Source organism: Drosophila serrata, unplaced genomic scaffold (genome assembly GCF_035046125.1).
Source record: "Drosophila serrata isolate PLE 108 unplaced genomic scaffold, ASM3504612v1 contig_240, whole genome shotgun sequence".
Classification (NCBI taxonomy): Eukaryota; Metazoa; Arthropoda; class Insecta; order Diptera; family Drosophilidae; genus Drosophila; species Drosophila serrata.
Genome location: NW_028257138.1, coordinates 5,998,910 through 6,017,189, shown reverse-complemented (window position 1 = coordinate 6,017,189; position 18,280 = coordinate 5,998,910). Strand labels below are relative to the sequence as shown.

The 18,280-nt window shown below is 36.2% G+C and overlaps 8 protein-coding genes across 35 annotated transcripts; 5 read left to right on the top strand and 3 right to left on the bottom strand.

Annotated features, from left to right (window-relative positions):
• The first annotated feature begins 329 nt into the window (after positions 1 to 329).
• Positions 330 to 3,126, top strand: Ror (Tyrosine-protein kinase transmembrane receptor Ror). The gene is made up of 8 exons (XM_020951567.2): positions 330 to 595; positions 700 to 852; positions 909 to 1,508; positions 1,573 to 1,789; positions 1,849 to 2,053; positions 2,117 to 2,564; positions 2,626 to 2,758; positions 2,817 to 3,126. The coding sequence occupies exons 1-8, from the start codon at positions 495 to 497 to the stop codon at positions 3,027 to 3,029; spliced, it is 2,070 nt and encodes a 689-aa protein (XP_020807226.2). The 5' UTR covers positions 330 to 494; the 3' UTR covers positions 3,030 to 3,126.
• Positions 3,127 to 3,137: 11 nt separating this feature from the next.
• On the bottom strand, positions 3,138 to 4,756 carry LOC110183322 (FUN14 domain-containing protein 2). Its single transcript, XM_020951568.2, has 3 exons — positions 4,059 to 4,756; positions 3,507 to 3,699; positions 3,138 to 3,444 (listed from the first exon to the last, which is right to left on the bottom strand). The coding sequence occupies exons 1-3, from the start codon at positions 4,151 to 4,153 to the stop codon at positions 3,262 to 3,264; spliced, it is 471 nt and encodes a 156-aa protein (XP_020807227.1). The 5' UTR covers positions 4,154 to 4,756; the 3' UTR covers positions 3,138 to 3,261.
• Positions 4,757 to 4,760: 4 nt separating this feature from the next.
• Pten (phosphatase and tensin-like protein) lies at positions 4,761 to 10,628 on the bottom strand. 27 transcript variants are annotated; one of them, XR_015271215.1, is made up of 13 exons: positions 9,383 to 9,612; positions 8,745 to 8,930; positions 7,927 to 8,138; positions 7,689 to 7,861; positions 7,471 to 7,615; positions 7,225 to 7,412; positions 7,051 to 7,158; positions 6,799 to 6,961; positions 6,633 to 6,739; positions 6,323 to 6,520; positions 5,908 to 6,256; positions 5,341 to 5,598; positions 4,761 to 4,957 (listed from the first exon to the last, which is right to left on the bottom strand). XR_015271215.1 is itself a non-coding variant. In XM_086830850.1 (12 exons), exons 3-12 carry the CDS (start codon positions 8,024 to 8,026, stop codon positions 4,938 to 4,940), a joined length of 1,551 nt encoding a protein of 516 aa, XP_086686976.1. In that variant the 5' UTR covers positions 8,027 to 8,138; positions 8,745 to 8,935; positions 9,383 to 9,580; the 3' UTR covers positions 4,761 to 4,937. The 27 variants fall into 27 exon arrangements, 19 of the variants coding, with proteins under 19 accessions (XP_086686976.1, XP_086686982.1, XP_086686980.1 ...); XR_015271216.1 differs by having other exon boundaries at positions 8,745 to 8,935; positions 9,383 to 9,580; XR_015271214.1 differs by having other exon boundaries at positions 9,245 to 9,521.
• A 46-nt stretch (positions 10,629 to 10,674) lies between these two features.
• Rsf1 (Repressor splicing factor 1) lies at positions 10,675 to 11,878 on the bottom strand. The gene has a single exon (XM_020951533.2). It carries the CDS (start codon positions 11,654 to 11,656, stop codon positions 11,087 to 11,089), a length of 570 nt encoding a protein of 189 aa, XP_020807192.1. The 5' UTR covers positions 11,657 to 11,878; the 3' UTR covers positions 10,675 to 11,086.
• Positions 11,879 to 12,226: 348 nt separating this feature from the next.
• Positions 12,227 to 13,167, top strand: REPTOR-BP (REPTOR-binding partner). 2 transcript variants are annotated; one of them, XM_020951535.2, is made up of 4 exons: positions 12,227 to 12,373; positions 12,665 to 12,746; positions 12,811 to 12,932; positions 13,000 to 13,167. In XM_020951535.2, the coding sequence occupies exons 1-4, from the start codon at positions 12,314 to 12,316 to the stop codon at positions 13,090 to 13,092; spliced, it is 357 nt and encodes a 118-aa protein (XP_020807194.1). In that variant the 5' UTR covers positions 12,227 to 12,313; the 3' UTR covers positions 13,093 to 13,167. The 2 variants fall into 2 exon arrangements, with proteins under 2 accessions (XP_020807194.1, XP_020807195.1); XM_020951536.2 differs by having other exon boundaries at positions 12,811 to 12,936.
• A 597-nt stretch (positions 13,168 to 13,764) lies between these two features.
• Positions 13,765 to 15,033, top strand: Mob3 (MOB kinase activator 3). The gene is made up of 6 exons (XM_020951623.2): positions 13,765 to 14,011; positions 14,088 to 14,238; positions 14,302 to 14,425; positions 14,482 to 14,585; positions 14,649 to 14,764; positions 14,829 to 15,033. Exons 1-6 carry the CDS (start codon positions 13,970 to 13,972, stop codon positions 14,958 to 14,960), a joined length of 669 nt encoding a protein of 222 aa, XP_020807282.1. The 5' UTR covers positions 13,765 to 13,969; the 3' UTR covers positions 14,961 to 15,033.
• Positions 15,034 to 15,182: 149 nt separating this feature from the next.
• On the top strand, positions 15,183 to 17,186 carry LOC110183395 (putative trafficking protein particle complex subunit 13 homolog). Its single transcript, XM_020951665.2, has 7 exons — positions 15,183 to 15,341; positions 15,395 to 15,505; positions 15,563 to 15,848; positions 15,902 to 16,214; positions 16,277 to 16,405; positions 16,460 to 16,924; positions 17,112 to 17,186. Exons 1-6 carry the CDS (start codon positions 15,299 to 15,301, stop codon positions 16,904 to 16,906), a joined length of 1,329 nt encoding a protein of 442 aa, XP_020807324.2. The 5' UTR covers positions 15,183 to 15,298; the 3' UTR covers positions 16,907 to 16,924; positions 17,112 to 17,186.
• LOC110183397 (uncharacterized) lies at positions 17,118 to 18,169 on the top strand. Its single transcript, XM_020951667.2, has 4 exons — positions 17,118 to 17,564; positions 17,633 to 17,807; positions 17,876 to 17,971; positions 18,027 to 18,169. The coding sequence occupies exons 1-4, from the start codon at positions 17,128 to 17,130 to the stop codon at positions 18,129 to 18,131; spliced, it is 813 nt and encodes a 270-aa protein (XP_020807326.2). The 5' UTR covers positions 17,118 to 17,127; the 3' UTR covers positions 18,132 to 18,169.
• The last annotated feature ends 111 nt before the right edge of the window (positions 18,170 to 18,280 follow it).

The window sequence follows — 18,280 nt, the reverse complement described above, 5'->3', positions numbered from 1 at the left end:
TATAATTTTACTAATATATAATTCGGAGCATGGCGAATCGGTGGACTATATATGTACATATATATAGCTACCAAAGGAACAATCGGAGAAGTTTAAGAAAAACAACTATAACTTTTCCAGTTCTCAACCGATTTTCATCAAGTTTGATATATAGCCATTATATATTAATCTAAAATTTTGTGTAAAATGTAATGAAAATCGGACTACTATATCATATAGCTGCCATACATACGATCGTTACAAATAGATAAAAATTCAAAGCGCTGAATGTAAAACTCTATATCTAAAATTTGTAGGTGGTTAAAATGATTTAAATTTAAAACAATATCGATACATCGATAAGCAACCGATAGGAACCCCTGCGCGAAGGGATGAAATGTATCAAGTTTTCGCGAAAGGACAAATACAAAAATATTTTTCGCAGGGTCGACATGTCAATTAGTTAATTGCTATAACAAAAATTGTGTATATTGTTTGGCCCAGAGCTTTACAAAATGACCAAGAAATCAGCATTTGTTTTGAGCTTTTTGCTACTCCTTTTTTTAAAGACGACGAAGGTGCAGACAACCAGTAGTATGGGCTCGGGAATATACGGGTAGGTATTTAGATCCATAAAAAAAAGCAAACAAACTTTTTAGTGTCCATGGAAATTAGCTGTTCAATTAAAGTTTTAACAAATTTGTATTTTTTCTCCATCAGGTTTCAACAATCGTCAGGGATTTGTCACTTATACAACGGCACTATTTGCCGCGATGTCCTTAGCAATGCCTACGTTTTTGTATCACCGAATCTCACTATGAATTCCTTGGAGGAGCGACTAAAGGCCGCATATGGCGTTATTAAGGAATCGAAGTAGGTCTTCTCCCTTACTAAGCAGTTATATTCCGTGCTAAATTCTTCTCTTTCAGAGATATGAATGCGAATTGTCGAATGTATGCACTGCCAAGCTTGTGCTTTAGCTCCATGCCTATCTGCCGAACTCCGGAGCGGACGAATCTGTTGTATTTTGCCAATGTGGCTACGAACGCTAAGCAATACAGTAAAAACTCGAATTTTACCATACGCCGAAAGAGGACCAAAAGCAAGGACATGAAAAGCATTAATATTTTCAAAAAGAAATCCACCATTTACGAAGATGTGTTCAGCACAGATATTTCGAGTAAATACCCGCCAACGAGAGAATCCGAGAACCTGAAGCGCATCTGTCGCGAGGAGTGCGAACTCCTTGAAAACGAACTTTGCCAAAAGGAGTATGCCATTGCCAAACGTCATCCGGTTATTGGTGTGGTTGGCGTCGAGGATTGCCAAAGATTGCCCCAACACAAAGATTGCCTGTCCCTGGGCATAACCATTGAGGTGGACAAGACCGAGAACTGTTACTGGGAGGACGGCTCTAGCTACAGAGGAGTAGCAAACATATCGGTGTCCGGAAAGCCATGCTTGAGGTGGTCCTGGCTGATGAAGGAAATTTCCGACTTTCCTGAGCTCATCGGTCAGAATTATTGCAGGTATTTTAAGATTATAAGGATCACAGACTAATAAATATTTCATTCTGTTGCTATATATTCTTAGAAATCCCGGAAGTGTTGAAGACAGCCCTTGGTGCTTCGTAGACTCTTCTCAAGACCGCATTATAGAACCTTGTGATATCCCCAAATGTGCCGATAAGATTTGGATTGGCATTATCGGGACGACAGCAGCCACCATATTGATTTTTATAATAATATTTGCCATTATAATATTTAAACGGCGGAAAATCATGCACTACGGAATGAGAAATATTCATAATGTAAGTATTAGTCTCCAGACAGATATAGAGATAAATGATCAAATCACTTAATTTTATAGATCAATACACCCAGCGCTGATAAGAACATCTATGGGAATTCGCAGCTTAATTCTGCACAGGATAATACCAGAGCCAATTTAGGAAATTTATCTGATCATGTTGCGTTGAACTCCAAGCTTATTGAGAGAAATACGCTATTAAGAATTTCGCATTTTACACTCCAAGACGTAGAGTTCCTGGAAGAGTTGGGCGAAGGAGCTTTTGGTGAGTTAATTATGAGTTACATAGATGATAGAACCTATACATAAATACAAATCAATATTTTAGGAAAAGTCTACAAGGGTCAGCTTTTGCAGCCGAACAAAAGCACGATAACGGTCGCAATCAAAGCGTTGAAAGAGAACGCCTCGCTGAAGACACAGCAGGACTTTAAGCGTGAAATCGAACTGATATCGGATCTGAAGCATCAAAACATAGTCTGTATATTGGGAGTGGTGTTGAACAAGGAGCCCTACTGCATGCTTTTCGAGTACATGGCCAATGGAGACTTGCACGAGTTCCTCATCTCAAACTCACCCACTGAAGGCAAGTCCTTGTCGCAACTGGAGTTCCTGCAAATAGCATTGCAGATCAGCGAGGGAATGCAGTACTTGTCGGCACACCACTACGTTCATCGCGACCTGGCTGCTCGAAACTGTCTGGTTAATGAGGGATTGATAGTAAAAATATCAGATTTTGGACTCTCAAGAGATATTTACAGCTCGGATTACTATAGGTAACTGCAATAGTCTGGTTTACTAGTGAAAATTAGCTTAACAGTGTCTATTTTTTTCCAGGGTTCAGTCAAAGTCCTTGTTACCTGTCCGCTGGATGCCCTCCGAATCGATATTATATGGAAAGTTCACCACCGAAAGCGATGTCTGGTCATTTGGCGTCGTCCTTTGGGAGATTTACAGCTATGGAATGCAGGTAAATATAGAAATATTTCACTTTAAAGACACAGAATCTAAGTTTTAATTTATTCCAGCCATATTACGGATTTAGCAATCAGGAAGTGATAAATTTAATCCGCTCAAGACAACTGCTATCCGCACCAGAAAACTGTCCCACTGCCGTCTATTCACTGATGATCGAGTGCTGGCATGAACAATCTGTAAAGCGTCCAACATTCACTGATATCTCGAACCGTCTCAAAACCTGGCACGAAAGCCATTTTAAAACCAGTAATCCAGAAATGTAAACGTATCGTACTTTCATATGTATTTTGAACAAGAATGGACTGTAACATATAAGTAGGAGCTAAGAATTTACGTAAAATAAAAAAATTGAAAATATAAGTCGGTGGGGATGCGCATTCTACGTCGTATTTCGTTTCGTTTTTTGTTCTTTATTAAGTGAGATTTGCGTTTAATAACCTTATGGTATTCATTTTATGTATTTAAATGAGTTCTTTGTTGCATTTGACACTTGGATTAACCTGTGGCGATGCCCAAAGCAACGCCACCGAAAAAGGATGCCAAAAAGATGTGGAGATCGTTGATCTTGGGCCCTTCCTCATCGCCAATGAGCTTGGAATACCATTTTGCTGCCTTTTTGCCATTCCTTGTTAGCAAGCTCTCGGCCTTATCTAATTTGTTGTCCACAAATCGTTCGGTCTGCAAAGTAATATGTAAATAATGTTTAATATTAAAATATGACTAGCCTGTTTATTATTTACCTTTTCTTTCCAATTTTTCTCGCGACCAAGCGACGATTCAACTTTGTCGGCCAGCCTGTCAACGCTTTTATCGAGCTTAGTCCAATTTATTTTGATGAGTCCCTCCTGGTGTGCGATCTCCAACAAAATAATACTGCCGCCAACGGCGAAGGCGGCAAATTTTCCTATTTTCATTGTTGTGAATCCAGTGGCCCTGTGAAATTATGAAACAATTATATATCTGTGTAAATATATGTACATATAGATACGTATACGGCAGGACTTAAAAAAAATACGTAATATTTATGTACAGCAAGAACTTTATTCTGCAAACATAAAAGGCAAAAACAACAATGGCTATGCGGCGAATGAATCACTGCATTATGAAGTCATAAAATCGCAATGCAGACAACGTCAACCACGAATTCTGTAGTTTGTCGGATATTATATATGCATGTACGTTAACATCTAATATACATAAGCACAAAAGCATAAACTTGATAAATGCATAACAAGAACTGCAAATATCCCTGTGAAGTTTATTGATTAGGACCGCAATGATGCAACACTTACCATCCTGAAGTTACTCCAATCAACATTTGCGAATAGGCAGAACGACGGCTTATGTCGCTAAAAACATTCTTAAAAAATTCTGAATAATTACTCATTGTTAAAATTAGATATTTGACGTTAAACTGCAAATGCCTCTGAAAGTTTGATGTCAAATGTACACAACAATAATATAAGGGTAGTCAAGGTAGCGTCATATTTGGCATCATTTGAGGAAAAGAAAATTTGGAACAAGGAAACGAAACAGCATTCAAACTTATTATATTTTACACTTTTTAAAGTTAAATTAAATTTTAATTCGTAGGTAACTTAAACTTTGAATTTATTGACTTTAGACATAATTGAAATGGAAAATTGCATTACTTTAATTGACGTTCAAAAATTATTTTCTAGGCTATTTAAATTTTACATGAAATTTTCGTTCGGTAAAAAATTTAAATTGATCAATACTGATAAAATGGAAAAAATAATTTTGTACTTAAAAACTTTAACAATTATTGAAAACTTAAAGCAATTATTAGGTTTCCAACCTGTTTTTTTAAATACATAAATATTTTTTTTAAAACATGGCCCCAGCCTCAGTCCCTTACTATAGTCATAGCCGATAAAATCCTTTGCAAGGTTTTTTATTTTCTATATTATTCCGACCAAGTTTACCTTGACATTATTAGCTATTTAAAACCAGTAGACAAAGAAAACCCAAAGTTCGAATGAAATCTACAATACAAAATGTACATGAGTTTATTTAAAATAATTGTTAAAACTACTTAAATAAATATCATACAGTATATATTTACAAATTCGAATAGATTAGCCAATTACTTAGCAATTTTAATTACTTTGCTAAATCACCAAGAATTATAAGTCCGTAATAAGCATTGATTACAGGTATGTTGATTCACCTAAAACGAAATGAAAGAACATATATCAATTAGAATAGAAGAAACTTGAGCCACATGAACAAATGTTTATAATTATATTTTGCTACATTAGTTTAGACAATGTAAACTCGATGAAAATGACTGTGATACAGAAGCATACATTTATTTTGTTAAAGTTAAAGATATGTCGATTTAGTTGGTGTTTATATTTCATGGAAATCATTCAGGTGTCATCGATGCATAAATGTGAACAACAAATTGGACAATGTCCGCATGTCAGCTTACTTCAGAAAGAACTTTCTACACAGTATTCATGAAGTCGTGAGAGATGTTTAATGAGAGACGACAATATGTGGATACGGATTAGTTTAATTTTTGAGCAGCAGGCCTGAGCTCTCACTCACCTATTTTGTTTATATTCTAAACAGATGTGTGCAGGGCCCCACTGTTCTCGATCATTTTCCCGTTTAAAGGAAGGAAGCAGATCTTGGACAGCCTATCTGCCAGCATATATGCTCTCAAAGTCTTGGGGACATATAAATCCATTATTCTATATATATTTTAAACATATATGCAATCCAGTTCTGGTGGCTTCGTTTTATACAGCAAAAAATAAGAGATCGTTCAGCCAGAAGTCTTTTAAATCGTCTCGGATGATTATTCTGGCGAAGTCAATAAGAATATAAGTGGGTGGACGATATATGAGAAGATAGACAGAGCTCGCAAATAACAGACTTTTTCCTTGCCAACATTATTTGCGCGCTCTGGTGGCAAGAGAAGGCCAAGTGCTGGGCAATTAAACTTCTGAATGCAATATATACTATTTTTACTATTAATTGTACAAAACAAAACAAAAGGAACAAAGAAATCGGGAATGGTCGAGCACTGGAGTTCACAGCTGGCAAGATTTTCAGATCATTTGGGTCGGGTCAGGCAGGTGTATTATGGCAAACTCATGTCGGAAAACTCACCGGATTCCCAATCTTCCTCGCCTTCTTCGGTGCCACAGCTGAATTTTGTATTGGAGGATTGATTACATGTGATGTATGAATTGTAATTGATGTTCTTATTCTCATTTATACTTCGAGTGTCAGAAGAGCTGGTGATATGAACATCGCTATTCTGCCATGTGATTAAATCGGTTTTCTTAATGGACGGCTGATTATTATACATATGATTCTTTTTTATATCCTCTCTTGTGCTGGAATCATTCAAGCTGGATGAAAGAGGCTTGCTATTATTGGGCTGTTTGCGTTTAGACGCGCTCGAAGAAGAACAAGTGTTTTTTGAATTGGCTGATGTGTCGTATTGAATTTTAGTCTACGGATATTAGATTTATAGATTAAGCATATTATTGGGTTCTCCGCAAAACGTGTTCACACTTACAACTATATTGTGATCCTTATGATCCAATAACGGTTCTATAGTTTGACTTTTCGATGTATTATTCTCATTGACGATCGCACTCAGGGCTTTTTTCTTAAGAAAACAGTTGTGTAAAACGTTGTCGTTCTTCTCCAACTCTGAGGGTTGTTCAGCTTGCACATTATTGCAATAATTATCTGCCTCAAATATGATTGTAAACTGTAATAAAAGATATGAAAAACTGCATTAAACTATTGCAAACTTGAATAGCGAGAAATATCAAACCTCGAAATTCGAAAGCTTTCCTTCGAACTTCTCACTATTAATTTACCTTGAAATCCTCTGAAAATTTATGTTTCCTGTCCTTGTGAACATCATCAATTTCCGATTTGCTTAAAGTGAGTGTATATTTATTAACTGATCCCTCGGCTTCACAATCTAATACAAAATATATACATTAATGTACGTCCTTTTTAGCTTTTTGTCAGTTTACTCACTTGAAGAATTTTGCACAAAAAATGTATTCAGCCAGAAGTGACAAACTATCTTTCTTGAGGATTTTTGTGCTAGTTCAAATTTTAAATCACCAGCAACTGCAAAAGATGGACTACTGGTCAATACAAATGATTTCTGGAAATCAATCGTCCAGGTTTTCAGTCTCTGCAAGAAGTAAATAAGCAATGAACATTATTTTTATTATGATTAAGAATGAATTTAGAGAATATTTTTGCCACAAAAATAATACTCACTTCTGGCTTAACATTTTCAGTAGCTGAGTCGGTTAATACAGATACTGAGCATTCAACCGTTCCTAAATTTTGCAGAAAACTGGACACCGAGAATCGTATTTCACAGACCTGAAAGTAAATTTTTTTTGTGTTATTAGCAATGTCTAATAAGTTCAATTGTAGAGTTATACTTACGTTAAGGCTTATTTTCGAATATGGAACACTTGAACAAACTAATTTGGAAAAATACTGAACATATCGACGCTGAGATGGGATTGTCACACCTTTACCATCCTTTGTACGCTTCTCATCATACCACGCTAATGCCTCATCGGCGGACTTCTTTAATCCGCTATACAGTAAATATGCACAAATCATGGTTCCTACGAGGAAGATTGATTACTAGGGCAAGGGGAATTGAAAATTAAGAGATTTCCTTACCGGTTCTTCCTTTGCCCGCTTTGCAATGTATGGCCACAACATTAGCATCGTTTTCCTTTAGCCACAGGTCAACGTCCTTGCAGAATCGTTGTATTAACTCGATAGTTGGAGGGTTATGGTCTTCGAATGGAAAGATACCCACTCTCTGTAATCGTAATTATTGTCAGTACTTTGAGGTATGAGAAGTATGAGCTTTGTGCAAGCAAAATGAAGCTTACTCCGTGAAACTTGGAGATGTCGTAGTTGCGCTCTGGGCAAAGATTGTATATCTTGTAATGTTGGCCATGATTCTCCTCCAGAAACTTGTATACGTCTTCAAAGCGGTTTCGATATATTCCCTCTAGTATATCGGGCGCTGGATATCCCATGGCAATGATGCGCTCGTCAATGTCTAAACAGAGTTGGAAAAGTTATGTTACAACCATAAGAGACAAATTAATTAAAAATTTAACTTACAAGTAAGATCCAGGTTGTATCCCTTCTCCTTATATCGTATACGTTTTTTGCTCACTACATTGCGTATCGCGTTCGACATTAACGAAATGGTGTTTGCCATAGTTTTGTAAGTTAAAAGACTTGATCAAATTATTTTAGCTGCATCCATTCAAAAATCTATTTGGAAATCCATTTACGACTACGACTATTTTTCCATATCAATATTTGAGGTTCTGCAATGATAAACGAAAATTAAAAAATTATAAGAAATTGCCTTTTTATTTGTTCGGTATTGAATGGTGCTGAATGAAATGACAGGTATGTTCTTTTGATCTTTCATTTTCTAAATTGTTTTTTTGTGCAAAGGAGTGTTTACTTTTATAAGCTACTCTAATACTCCAATGATTAGAAGATGATCTGCAGAGCTTTGGTTCCGTGAAAATAAGTATTATTGTGATATAGGACCGGTTTACCATCTCTGTTATGAATCCCTACTCCCTGTCTAATCTTTTACGGCTCGAAATCAGAACATCTGATTTCTGCTTGCGATTTGCGACTGCATTTATTTCTCTTTCAGATAAAGTACTGGCACCAAGAAAACCGAAGAAAAAGGACAAGCCGCCCTTGCCATTCTCTTCCGAAATCAGCGAACATGTGTGTATAGACATTTTAATAATTTTAATACAGTTATACTGTCTGAAAAAACATGTCTTTACTTGAAAAGTGACGACTCCTTAACAAGGACTTAATATCGCATTTAATTTTGGTATATGTACTTATAATTGCCACTCACACACGCAGAAACACAGTACGACATACAAGTGAATGACCATACTTACATGTTTAGGGATTTTATCAATGATAAACAAAATAATCATTTTCCTCTTAGCAAAATACATTTATTGGCCGAATTATTATTGTTCAACTTGCCAATATTATATATCGTATATCGTTCTTATTGAAGTCAATGCACAATGTACGGAATTTGATGAATTTAATTGGTGCACTGAATGAACCGAACGAAACTGCGCTTGTTTTAAAACAATCGAAATCCTTGTTAGAGAACACCGAATTAATCTAAATTACTTAACATAGCGACATGATTTTGGCAACAGCAACTGTTTTTTACTTTTCTTTTTGTTTTATCTTGTAGTAGACACACACTTTTTGGACAAACTGTTTGCGAATGGTGGTATGTATTGTAGTTAGAGCACACACATATGCATGTAGAGAAATATGCAGATATGCATGGGCATGTGCGCATATATGCACAGATTTTTCGTGCAATTATGTACATATTTGTTTAAATAAAAACATATTTACAGCAGAATCCACAGACATTTTACACATTTACACTATCAGCAGCACAGGCACCACACGAATATATGGGCCTACTCTTTAATACATATGTATGTTATGTATGTATGTGCATATGGGTATGTTTAAGTCAATAAGCTAAATGTATTTGGGTTCCAACCGAACGAGTTTCTGTTACTGCATCTTAAAAAGTTATCACATGTTATACATTAAGCCACGAAATTCCAAATAAAAACTTTTAAATTATGTGTAAAACTTAAACAATAGCTCATGCTCTATTAAATGTATTTTAATTTATCAAGCGTGAGATCCACAAATCTAGAGGTGATAGTAGTTTTAGGGCTAGCAAGTAATTGTTATCGATAGTCAGTGTGACCCTCAAAATCCTCTCTGTGTATCTAAATCTGAGAAGTGGAAATGGACGATGAAATGGTGCAGGTATCGATACATAGTTTTTCCGATGATTATTATTGCTGGGTTTAAGAATTTAAATTATCGCAATCGTTTTTTAAATTATATCGAATTAGAAAGAAAATGTTGTTTACCAAGGTGCCTATTTACCTTGAAAGACTTTCTGGGAGAAAATAATTCAATACATATCTGTATATAATTTAAACCTTATTGATTTAGGACATTTTTGGGCGTTTCGGAAAATTGTTATACCAGATAGATAAGAAAAACAAACTTTTTGTCGTAACAACCAATTCCGTTTCTTTTATTTATGTATCTGCCTTTTAATATATCATTTGTGCATAAAAATGTATTCGCAGTCACTAAAATGGCTTCAAATGGCTACTTTACCCCTTAAACTAACTAATCGACCAAATTTTAGATGAATATTGCTGTACTATTATTTATATTTTAATTGCGATCCAATGAATCTTAATTTGGTGACTCTAATGAAAAATAAAAAAATTAAACCATATTTCAAAGATATATATAAACTAAGAGTACTAAATGTCTTTTACTATTTGTATACACAATAATTTTTATAAATGATCAAATCAAAAAGTTTTAAATTCACAGCCTGATTATAAATAAAAATAACGTTAAAGTGTGATTGTATACATCCTGAAGAAAACCTTTCATTATAATAGCCTTTCAGAAAAATGTCTTACCATGTTTACAAGTAAATATCTTTGAAATATTGAGGAGTTCACTGGCATGCGAACTCCCCTAATTTACGCGTGATTCGTACAGTGAATGTAAGGCGAATAAAGGCAAATAGTTGTTTATATCCTTTCAGATCCTGGGGTTATTAAGCAGCAGAGTGAGACTACATCGATCCATTTATCCTTATCCATGTCCATATTTATTCCACATTCTCCTTCTCAAGACCCGGACATAGTGAGGCTTCACTTTTACAAGTAGATCTTCGACTTTTTCAATATTAAAAAAAAGCAAGTCTGTAAAATAAAAATCACCGATTAATTGCTTAGAGAAATCTTGTCATTGTTTGACCAATTATTTTGCGAAAGCTTGAGTACGTATACGAAAACTTTGACGCATTTCCTTTATTAAAATTGCGTACTTCTAGAATTTGGTTTCGACGTATGTAGTTCGAGTCTTAACGTAGGCTTTTTCTTACTAAGTTATCTACTTTAAATAACTTAAATTTTAGGTGCTTGCAATTGTCATTCTTATGGGCGAAATGTTTACACACTTTACCCGCAATTCGTTAAATAAATAATGAAGAAACGACGACTATCAGTTTTTGTTTGATGGTTTTTGTTGATCGAATACGATCAAATGCTACAATTTTAAATATTTCGAGGGTGTACTTTTTGCGGTCGCACTTAAGTTATTATTTATTATTCTTTACTCATATGTAAGCCTTAAGCAACTATGAGTCGTGGTGTTGTTATTAGAATCGAGGATATATAGCTGGCGAACGGGAACGGAAGCGTCCAGCTCCTTGTCCACCACTACGGCCGTAGCTGGCGCTGCTATAACGGCTGCTGTCCCGTCCCCCGCTGTACACCTCGCGGCGATTGGAGCTGCCGCTGCTACTTCCGTCTCTGCGGCTGCTGTCCCGTCCCCCGCCGTACACCTCTCGTCGGTTGAAGTACACCTCGCGGCGATTAAAGCTGCCGCTGCTGCTGCCACCGGTCGCACTGTGCTTGCCAAAGTCACCGCGTCGTCCGCGTTCTACGGAGCCTCCACCACGCCTACCTTGACGCGGGCGGCCCTTGGAAATCTCCACACGGAGCTGGGAGCCCAACAGCTCGGAGCCATTAAGTATGTCGCATGCCTTCTCGGCATCGTCGCGGTGCTCAAACTCCACAAAGGCGAAGCCCGGGGGGTTGAATGCAATCCAAACTGAATTCAGCTTGCCGTATTTTGTGAACTCTCCCTCGAGATCGTCCTTTTTAACTTTGTCAGTCAGATTGCCTACATACACTCTAGTTCCACGCTGATCTCCCATACTGGACATTTTACTATGTATGTTATCCCTTTTTCAAGAGATACCTGCCTTGAAAAATAAATAATCAATAAGTTATCACCACCGGATAATTTAGCGTAGTATGTATCTATATCAAGATTTTCAACCAGGGTGGTTAAACTCGTTGCAAAAGTGCCAATATTTAAAAATAGCTTTGTATTTGAAACATTGAAAACGGAGCAATAAATGTAAAATAGAGTTTGTAGTCTATCATAAAAATTTGACTTTTATTTTACCTAAGATATTCCTAGGGGTATATTTTTTAGTCAACTTACTAAATTCAAATTTATACGTAGTTTTCTTCCACACTTTTTATGGAAAGGAGCCTTTAAAGATTTATTCTTTAGTAATATTGTTATTTAATAAAACTTTAGGAATTTGGCTTTTAAATATAATATATATATTTCTGTAGTAATTTATCGCTGAATATTACAACAAATTTCTAAATCTTAATAATGAATGTCGTTTTGCCGATAAATGAATTTTAGCGTTTCATTCCAATTGTTTCAATCAAGACAATTGCGTATCCGAACGATTTTGCTGGTTTTGTATAATTTGTTTAGTGTCATCTCTGGAGTATTTACGAAAGGACGCATAATAACAAAGAAGAGTAAACATTCAACATTTAACATTTAATAGAGAATAAAAATGGCGGAAATGGAATGCCAAAGTATTAAAATGTCTATCAGCGAGGAGTCTCAAACGGTGGTAAGATATTTTATACCAAACCTACGTTTCCCATTTGTAGTTTATATTAATGCGCAGTAAAGTTTCTATATAAGTATGTAAGCGAGTATGTATGAATGTATGTATTAGTATATGCACATATACATATGTATGAAAACAAACAAAAGCTGATTGTGAAATGAAAAAATATATGTTCAAGGTTAATTAAAACAACATTATTTGTAAATTATTCTATGACATTCCAAGTTATAATATTTTATTATTTATTAATTTTTTCATTTCAATTAATAATTAAAAATTTTTAATTTGTAGACCCGTAAGGAATGTGGAAAGAGGGGACGAAAACCTGGAAGGAAGACATCGACAGAAAAATTGGATATAAAAGCCAAGCTGGGTATGATAGTACTATATGAAAAAGCTTATTTAATTTATTAACTCTATGAAATTGTGATTTTTAGAACGCAGCCGACAAAGTGCTAGGGAATGCCGGGCACGGAAGAAGCTGCGCTACCAGTACCTTGAGGAATTAGTAGCGGATCGGGAGAAAGCCGTGGTTGCATTGCGTGCTGAACTGGAGCGCGTCGGTATACCTATAAATTTTGTTGCTATATCAAGCAATATTTATTTATTATCTTTTTTAATTGCAGTTAATACAATGGAATAGACAACTGAATGAAAACGTCATACCAAATAACAATGACCAGTTGCTTCAGGATATCGGTATTCTTAAACAGGAATAGCATATGTGTACTTTCCTTTTCCTAAAATAGAAGTTAATTTGTTTTCTTATAATAATAAAGATACTTATAAGCCTATTTATTCTATATTGTTAATGAATTTTAAAGGATTATGGGAGGATATACATAGGTAATTTGTTAATCAGCTTTCCAAGACTATAGAACTTTCGGTTTCAGATTACAGTTTGAAATGCACTGAAGGAATCATTTCCGACCCTACAAATCATATATATTCTTGATCAGCATCAAAAGCCGAGTCTAACTATCTACGCCCGAATAAAATTAAATTCAAAATTTTAAAAATTTTATTAGGGGTTACATTGTAAAAATTGTCAAAAATTGGCAAAAAAAAAATTTATTTCTTTAAATTTTAAATTGAGTATGCAGCTTTATTAACCATAAGAAAACAAATATAGGAAAGCTTTTCGAATTAAAATTAATGCTTTTTTGTCTTAGTTATGAGTTTTTTATCTGTAATTATCGTTAAAATTGTCATTTAAAAATATTGAATGCTCGTATTTTAAGAATTAGAATTCTACCCTTTAGTTCATTAGCGAACTGCAAGGGTATATAAGCTTCGGATTTCCGAAGTTAATTTTATTTCTTGTTTGTTTTTAAAGTAACATTTTTGTCAATTTTCTTTCTACATTTTCTACAGCCAGCGGAACGATGGAATGGTATAGTCTAATAATCGATACATTTCGCCTCACATCTCTATTTCGCGACTTCTAAATACAGAACAAAATACTTTACGAAACATAATATAAACGTAAACATTATTGTGCCAAATCGAATTAAACAAATAAAACGTTAACACACATGCTTATGTGCAAGCTTAACACCTTCTTTACTTCAATACAGGAATCTATAAAAAGATAATATGGCTTTAAATGGATTTTTAGAGTTCTTTCAAAAAGGCAAGGTAGGATTGATCAAGTGAAAAATTGTACACCACAGCACTCTGTAGCTAAATCCATTTATGTATACCCTTTATAAAGACTTTCAGACCGAAGAAGCCGTTTGCATCGGGAACAATAAGATATTCGCTCCATAAACAAGCCCAGGCCAGTTTGCAATCCGGGATTAATCTGCGTCAAGTGGTGCGGCTGCCGCAAGGCGAGAACTTGAACGACTGGCTTGCTGTGCATGGTGTGCACCAATAATATACACTAAATGTATAACAATTAATATATTTATGATTCTTCATTCTAGTTGTGGACTTCTTTAATCGCATCAACCTTATTTATGGCACTGTCTCCGAGTTTTGTAACGAAAGTACCTGTCCCACAATGTCCGGGGGCTCGCGTTATGAGTATCTGTGGGCCGATGGAGATCTGTAAGTGTATTAAAACGTTAACTGAGCTTAAATGGTTATCTATTGTTATCTTTAAGCTATAAAAAGCCAACCGCCCTCTCAGCTCAGAAGTACATTGAGCATTTAATGGATTGGATTGAGTCACAGATTAACAATGAAGCCGTGTTCCCCGTCTCCACTGGTAATATTTGCGATCGGATAATGATGCTATAAGCTGGACATTAAAAATTATTCTTCCTTTCAGATGTTCCTTTTCCAAAGAATTTTACCGCAATAAGTCGTAAGATTTTAACTCGACTTTTCCGTGTTTTCGTTCACGTCTACATCCACCACTTCGACAGGCTAGTGAGCATCGGGGCTGTATGTATCGCAAAGTAGTTCGTTTTTCAAATATTTAAATAAGCTGAAATATTTTTCTTCACAGGAAGCCCACGTAAATGCTTGCTATAAACATTTTTATTATTTCGTGCAAGAATTCGACATGATCTCTGCTAAGGAGCTCGAGCCGTTGCAAGAAATGACTTCTCGAATTTGCAAAGACAAGGACCCGGTTTAATACGTACTAGAATGTGATGTAAATAAGTGTGGTTTGCTTAAAAATAAATTAGATTACATGGAATGCATTACAATTAACTCGAATTTTTTAGGACGGACATGATATTTTTAAAACATTTATTTTGTTTCATTCATTTTTGAAATGTCCATGGGTTGGGGGTTTTCATGGGTTGGTCGTGGTATTTTTGGTAATTGACAGCGATTTGGTATATTTGGTATTTTACAAAACAAGGTGTTTTAGTGCCAGCGCACTTTGGTCCCACTCATGTAAACATAAATGTTTATCGCATAAAATATATTTGCTAGCAAACTATAATTTAGCAAAGCATTAAACTCAAGATGGAAATGGTAGATCCAGATGCTCACTTGGTGGCCCTCAAAGGTGAGTAATGTAAGGCGCAAGAAAACTCCTTAATACATTTTTTATTACGTTAGTTATGCGCCTGATGCGTCCCACTTTAGTGGGACTTGGGCCTGTGGTTACATGCGAGCCCACGGATTTGGTGCAACGCTTAAGCCATGCGCAGGAGCGACTAGAGGCCAATGGTAAGCGCTCACAGATGAATTTGATATGACACTTACATATTTCCTTGCTATATCCAGTGGGTGACGGAATGGCCGGGGAAACCCTGGCAGCGGGTCAAGTCCTGTTGCTACCGCAATCGTTTGGCAGCATATATTTGGGTGAAACGTTTGCAAGCTACATTTGCGTGCACAATACCACTGCGAATCCGGTGGAGTGTGTAACCGTTAAAGCTGACCTCCAGTCGAACAGCTCACGCATTAATTTGTCCATGCAGGAGCACGCCAAGAGCCCAGTTGTATTGGCACCTGGCGGCACCATCGACGATGTTATCCGATACGAGGTGAAGGAAATCGGCACTCACATGTAAGTTACAGGACGTACCTTTTTGAAAAACTTCTAATTAAATGTATATTAAGTCTTGTTTGCGAAGTAAATTATTCGACGCCCGCTGGCTATGCCCAGTCCCTGCGAAAGTTTTTCAAGTTTCAAGTTCTGAAGCCGCTCGATGTGAAGACCAAGTTTTATAATGCCGAAATAGACGAAATATACTTGGAGGCCCAGATTCAGAACGTGACCACCAGCCCCTTCTGTTTGGAAAAAGTAGAATTGGACAGTTCCGAAGACTATTCTGTGACGCCCCTCAATACACTACCCAATGGCGAGTCTGTGTTCACGGTAAAGCACATGCTCCAGCCCAACAACAGCTGCCAGTTTCTGTATTGTATCAAGGTGAGAGTCCACTGGATAAAAATGTATTCAGAAGAGGTACCTATAACTTTTATTTCGAGCAGCCAAAGGGCGATATTGCTAAGAATATAGACAGCTTAAGGCAGTTCAACAATGTTGGCAAACTCGACATCGTCTGGAGGTCGAATCTGGGCGAAAAGGGTCGGCTACAAACCAGTCAACTGCAACGTCTAGTAAGTAATGAAAATTTTTGTAAATAATTAATAATATATTATCACTGTTTTCAGCCGTTCGAATGCAAAACTCTTCGCTTGGAGATACTGGATGCCAAGAATACAGTTAAAATCGGGACTATATTCACCTTTATTTGTCGCGTAACGAATACCTCGGAACAGCCGATGAAGTTAAACGTACGTCTAGTAGCCAAGTTTTCGCCCGATAGCCAATTTACCGGTTGTGCGGACTTTATGCTGAATCAAATTCAAAGTGGAGAAAGTACCGAGTTCCCTCTATCCGTTTGTCCGTCCAAGTTGGGTCTCGTAAAAGTGTCGCCATTAATATTGACAAACGTATTACAAACTGACCAGCAGTTCACCATTGATAATGTTGTTGACGTTTTTGTAGTAAACTCCGATTACAACAACGACCCCACAACGCATCAAAACAAGCTGATTCGGTATGAAAGTGCTACGAGCTGTCTAAACCAAAAGCAAGTGCAATTGCAGGTGGTTTAAAATTGCCTGATTATAAATGTATTTATGTATGTGTTATCTTAAATAGACATTTATTTATAAGAAATTACACACTTGTCAAAATGTGTACAAATGTACAGTGGAATCGGGCTAACGGAAAAAATACCAAAAAACATTCATGGTCTAAATAATAAATAGTCGATTTTTTTGTACCGATTCCGATTTGGTCACCCTATTCATTGTTTAGATCACAACACACAGAAATGTTACGAAATGTGTGCACCTTTTCCACGCATTTTGCCAAATGCATTTTTCAAACAAACTACCAACCAATTCGTGGCATGGCGGGTCATTCAAAATGGGCCAATATCAAGCACACGAAAGCGTTAAAGGATGGAGCACGAGCCGCACTGTTCGCGAAGATTTCACGTCAAATTCGAATGGCCATTCAGGAGGGAAACTCTGCGGATCCGGCTATAAATTCCCTGTTGCGGGCAGAAATAGATAGGGCCTTGAAACAAAACATGCCCAGTGGTACCATACAGAATACCTTAAACAAATTTAAAACTAGTAAGGTTCAGCTCAAGAAGTACCGGATGGACATTCGATACAAACGCGCTGTATACTTGATATGTATTCTTTATACGGACAACTTTTCTGGTGTTAAAATGGATGCGACGCCAATTATAAAGAAAGCCGGGTAAATAATCAACACACTTTTCCATGTGTTTTTACTTATATACATATTTAAAAAATAATGTCTTATAGAGGCGAATTCATGGATGTTGGGAATTTGTTTGAGGACTTTGGCTTGATACAGACTCGGCTTGATACGTCGAAGGTGCCTGAAGGCTCCAGCTTGGAAGATAAAGCAACTAATGACGCGATAGAGCTGGGAGCTGAGGAGATTGAAATAGAGGATGAAGCGGAGGGCACAGTTAATGTAAATATTCCGTCAATATGTAAACTTAATTATTGTCTCCTAAATAATGACTACGTTTTCATCTTTAGTTCTTATGCAGTCCTGTGGTTTTACCTAGTCTAAGTCAAAACCTGGCTAAACTTGGATATGCCGTTGAAAATAGTGAACACATATTTTCTCCAATGGTGAGTTCTAACGCCCTCGTATTCATTAAACTCCCTAAACATTCCCTTTTTTTAGAAACTTGTGCAACTATCGGCAGAAGATCAAAAAGCTTATGACACGTTTTTAGAAAAATTACGAAATATACCAGGATTGGAGGATATTTATGACAATGTGGAATAGCGTTTAAATGTATAATAAATGGACATTTACTGAAGAAAGCGGTTGGGATTTTCGTTTTAAAGTTTAGTACTAATAAATTGTCCTTAAAGGTCGTTAAAATTTGAATTTGTATTAAAAAATTGACGTAAACGTAACGTGTTTATGTTCCA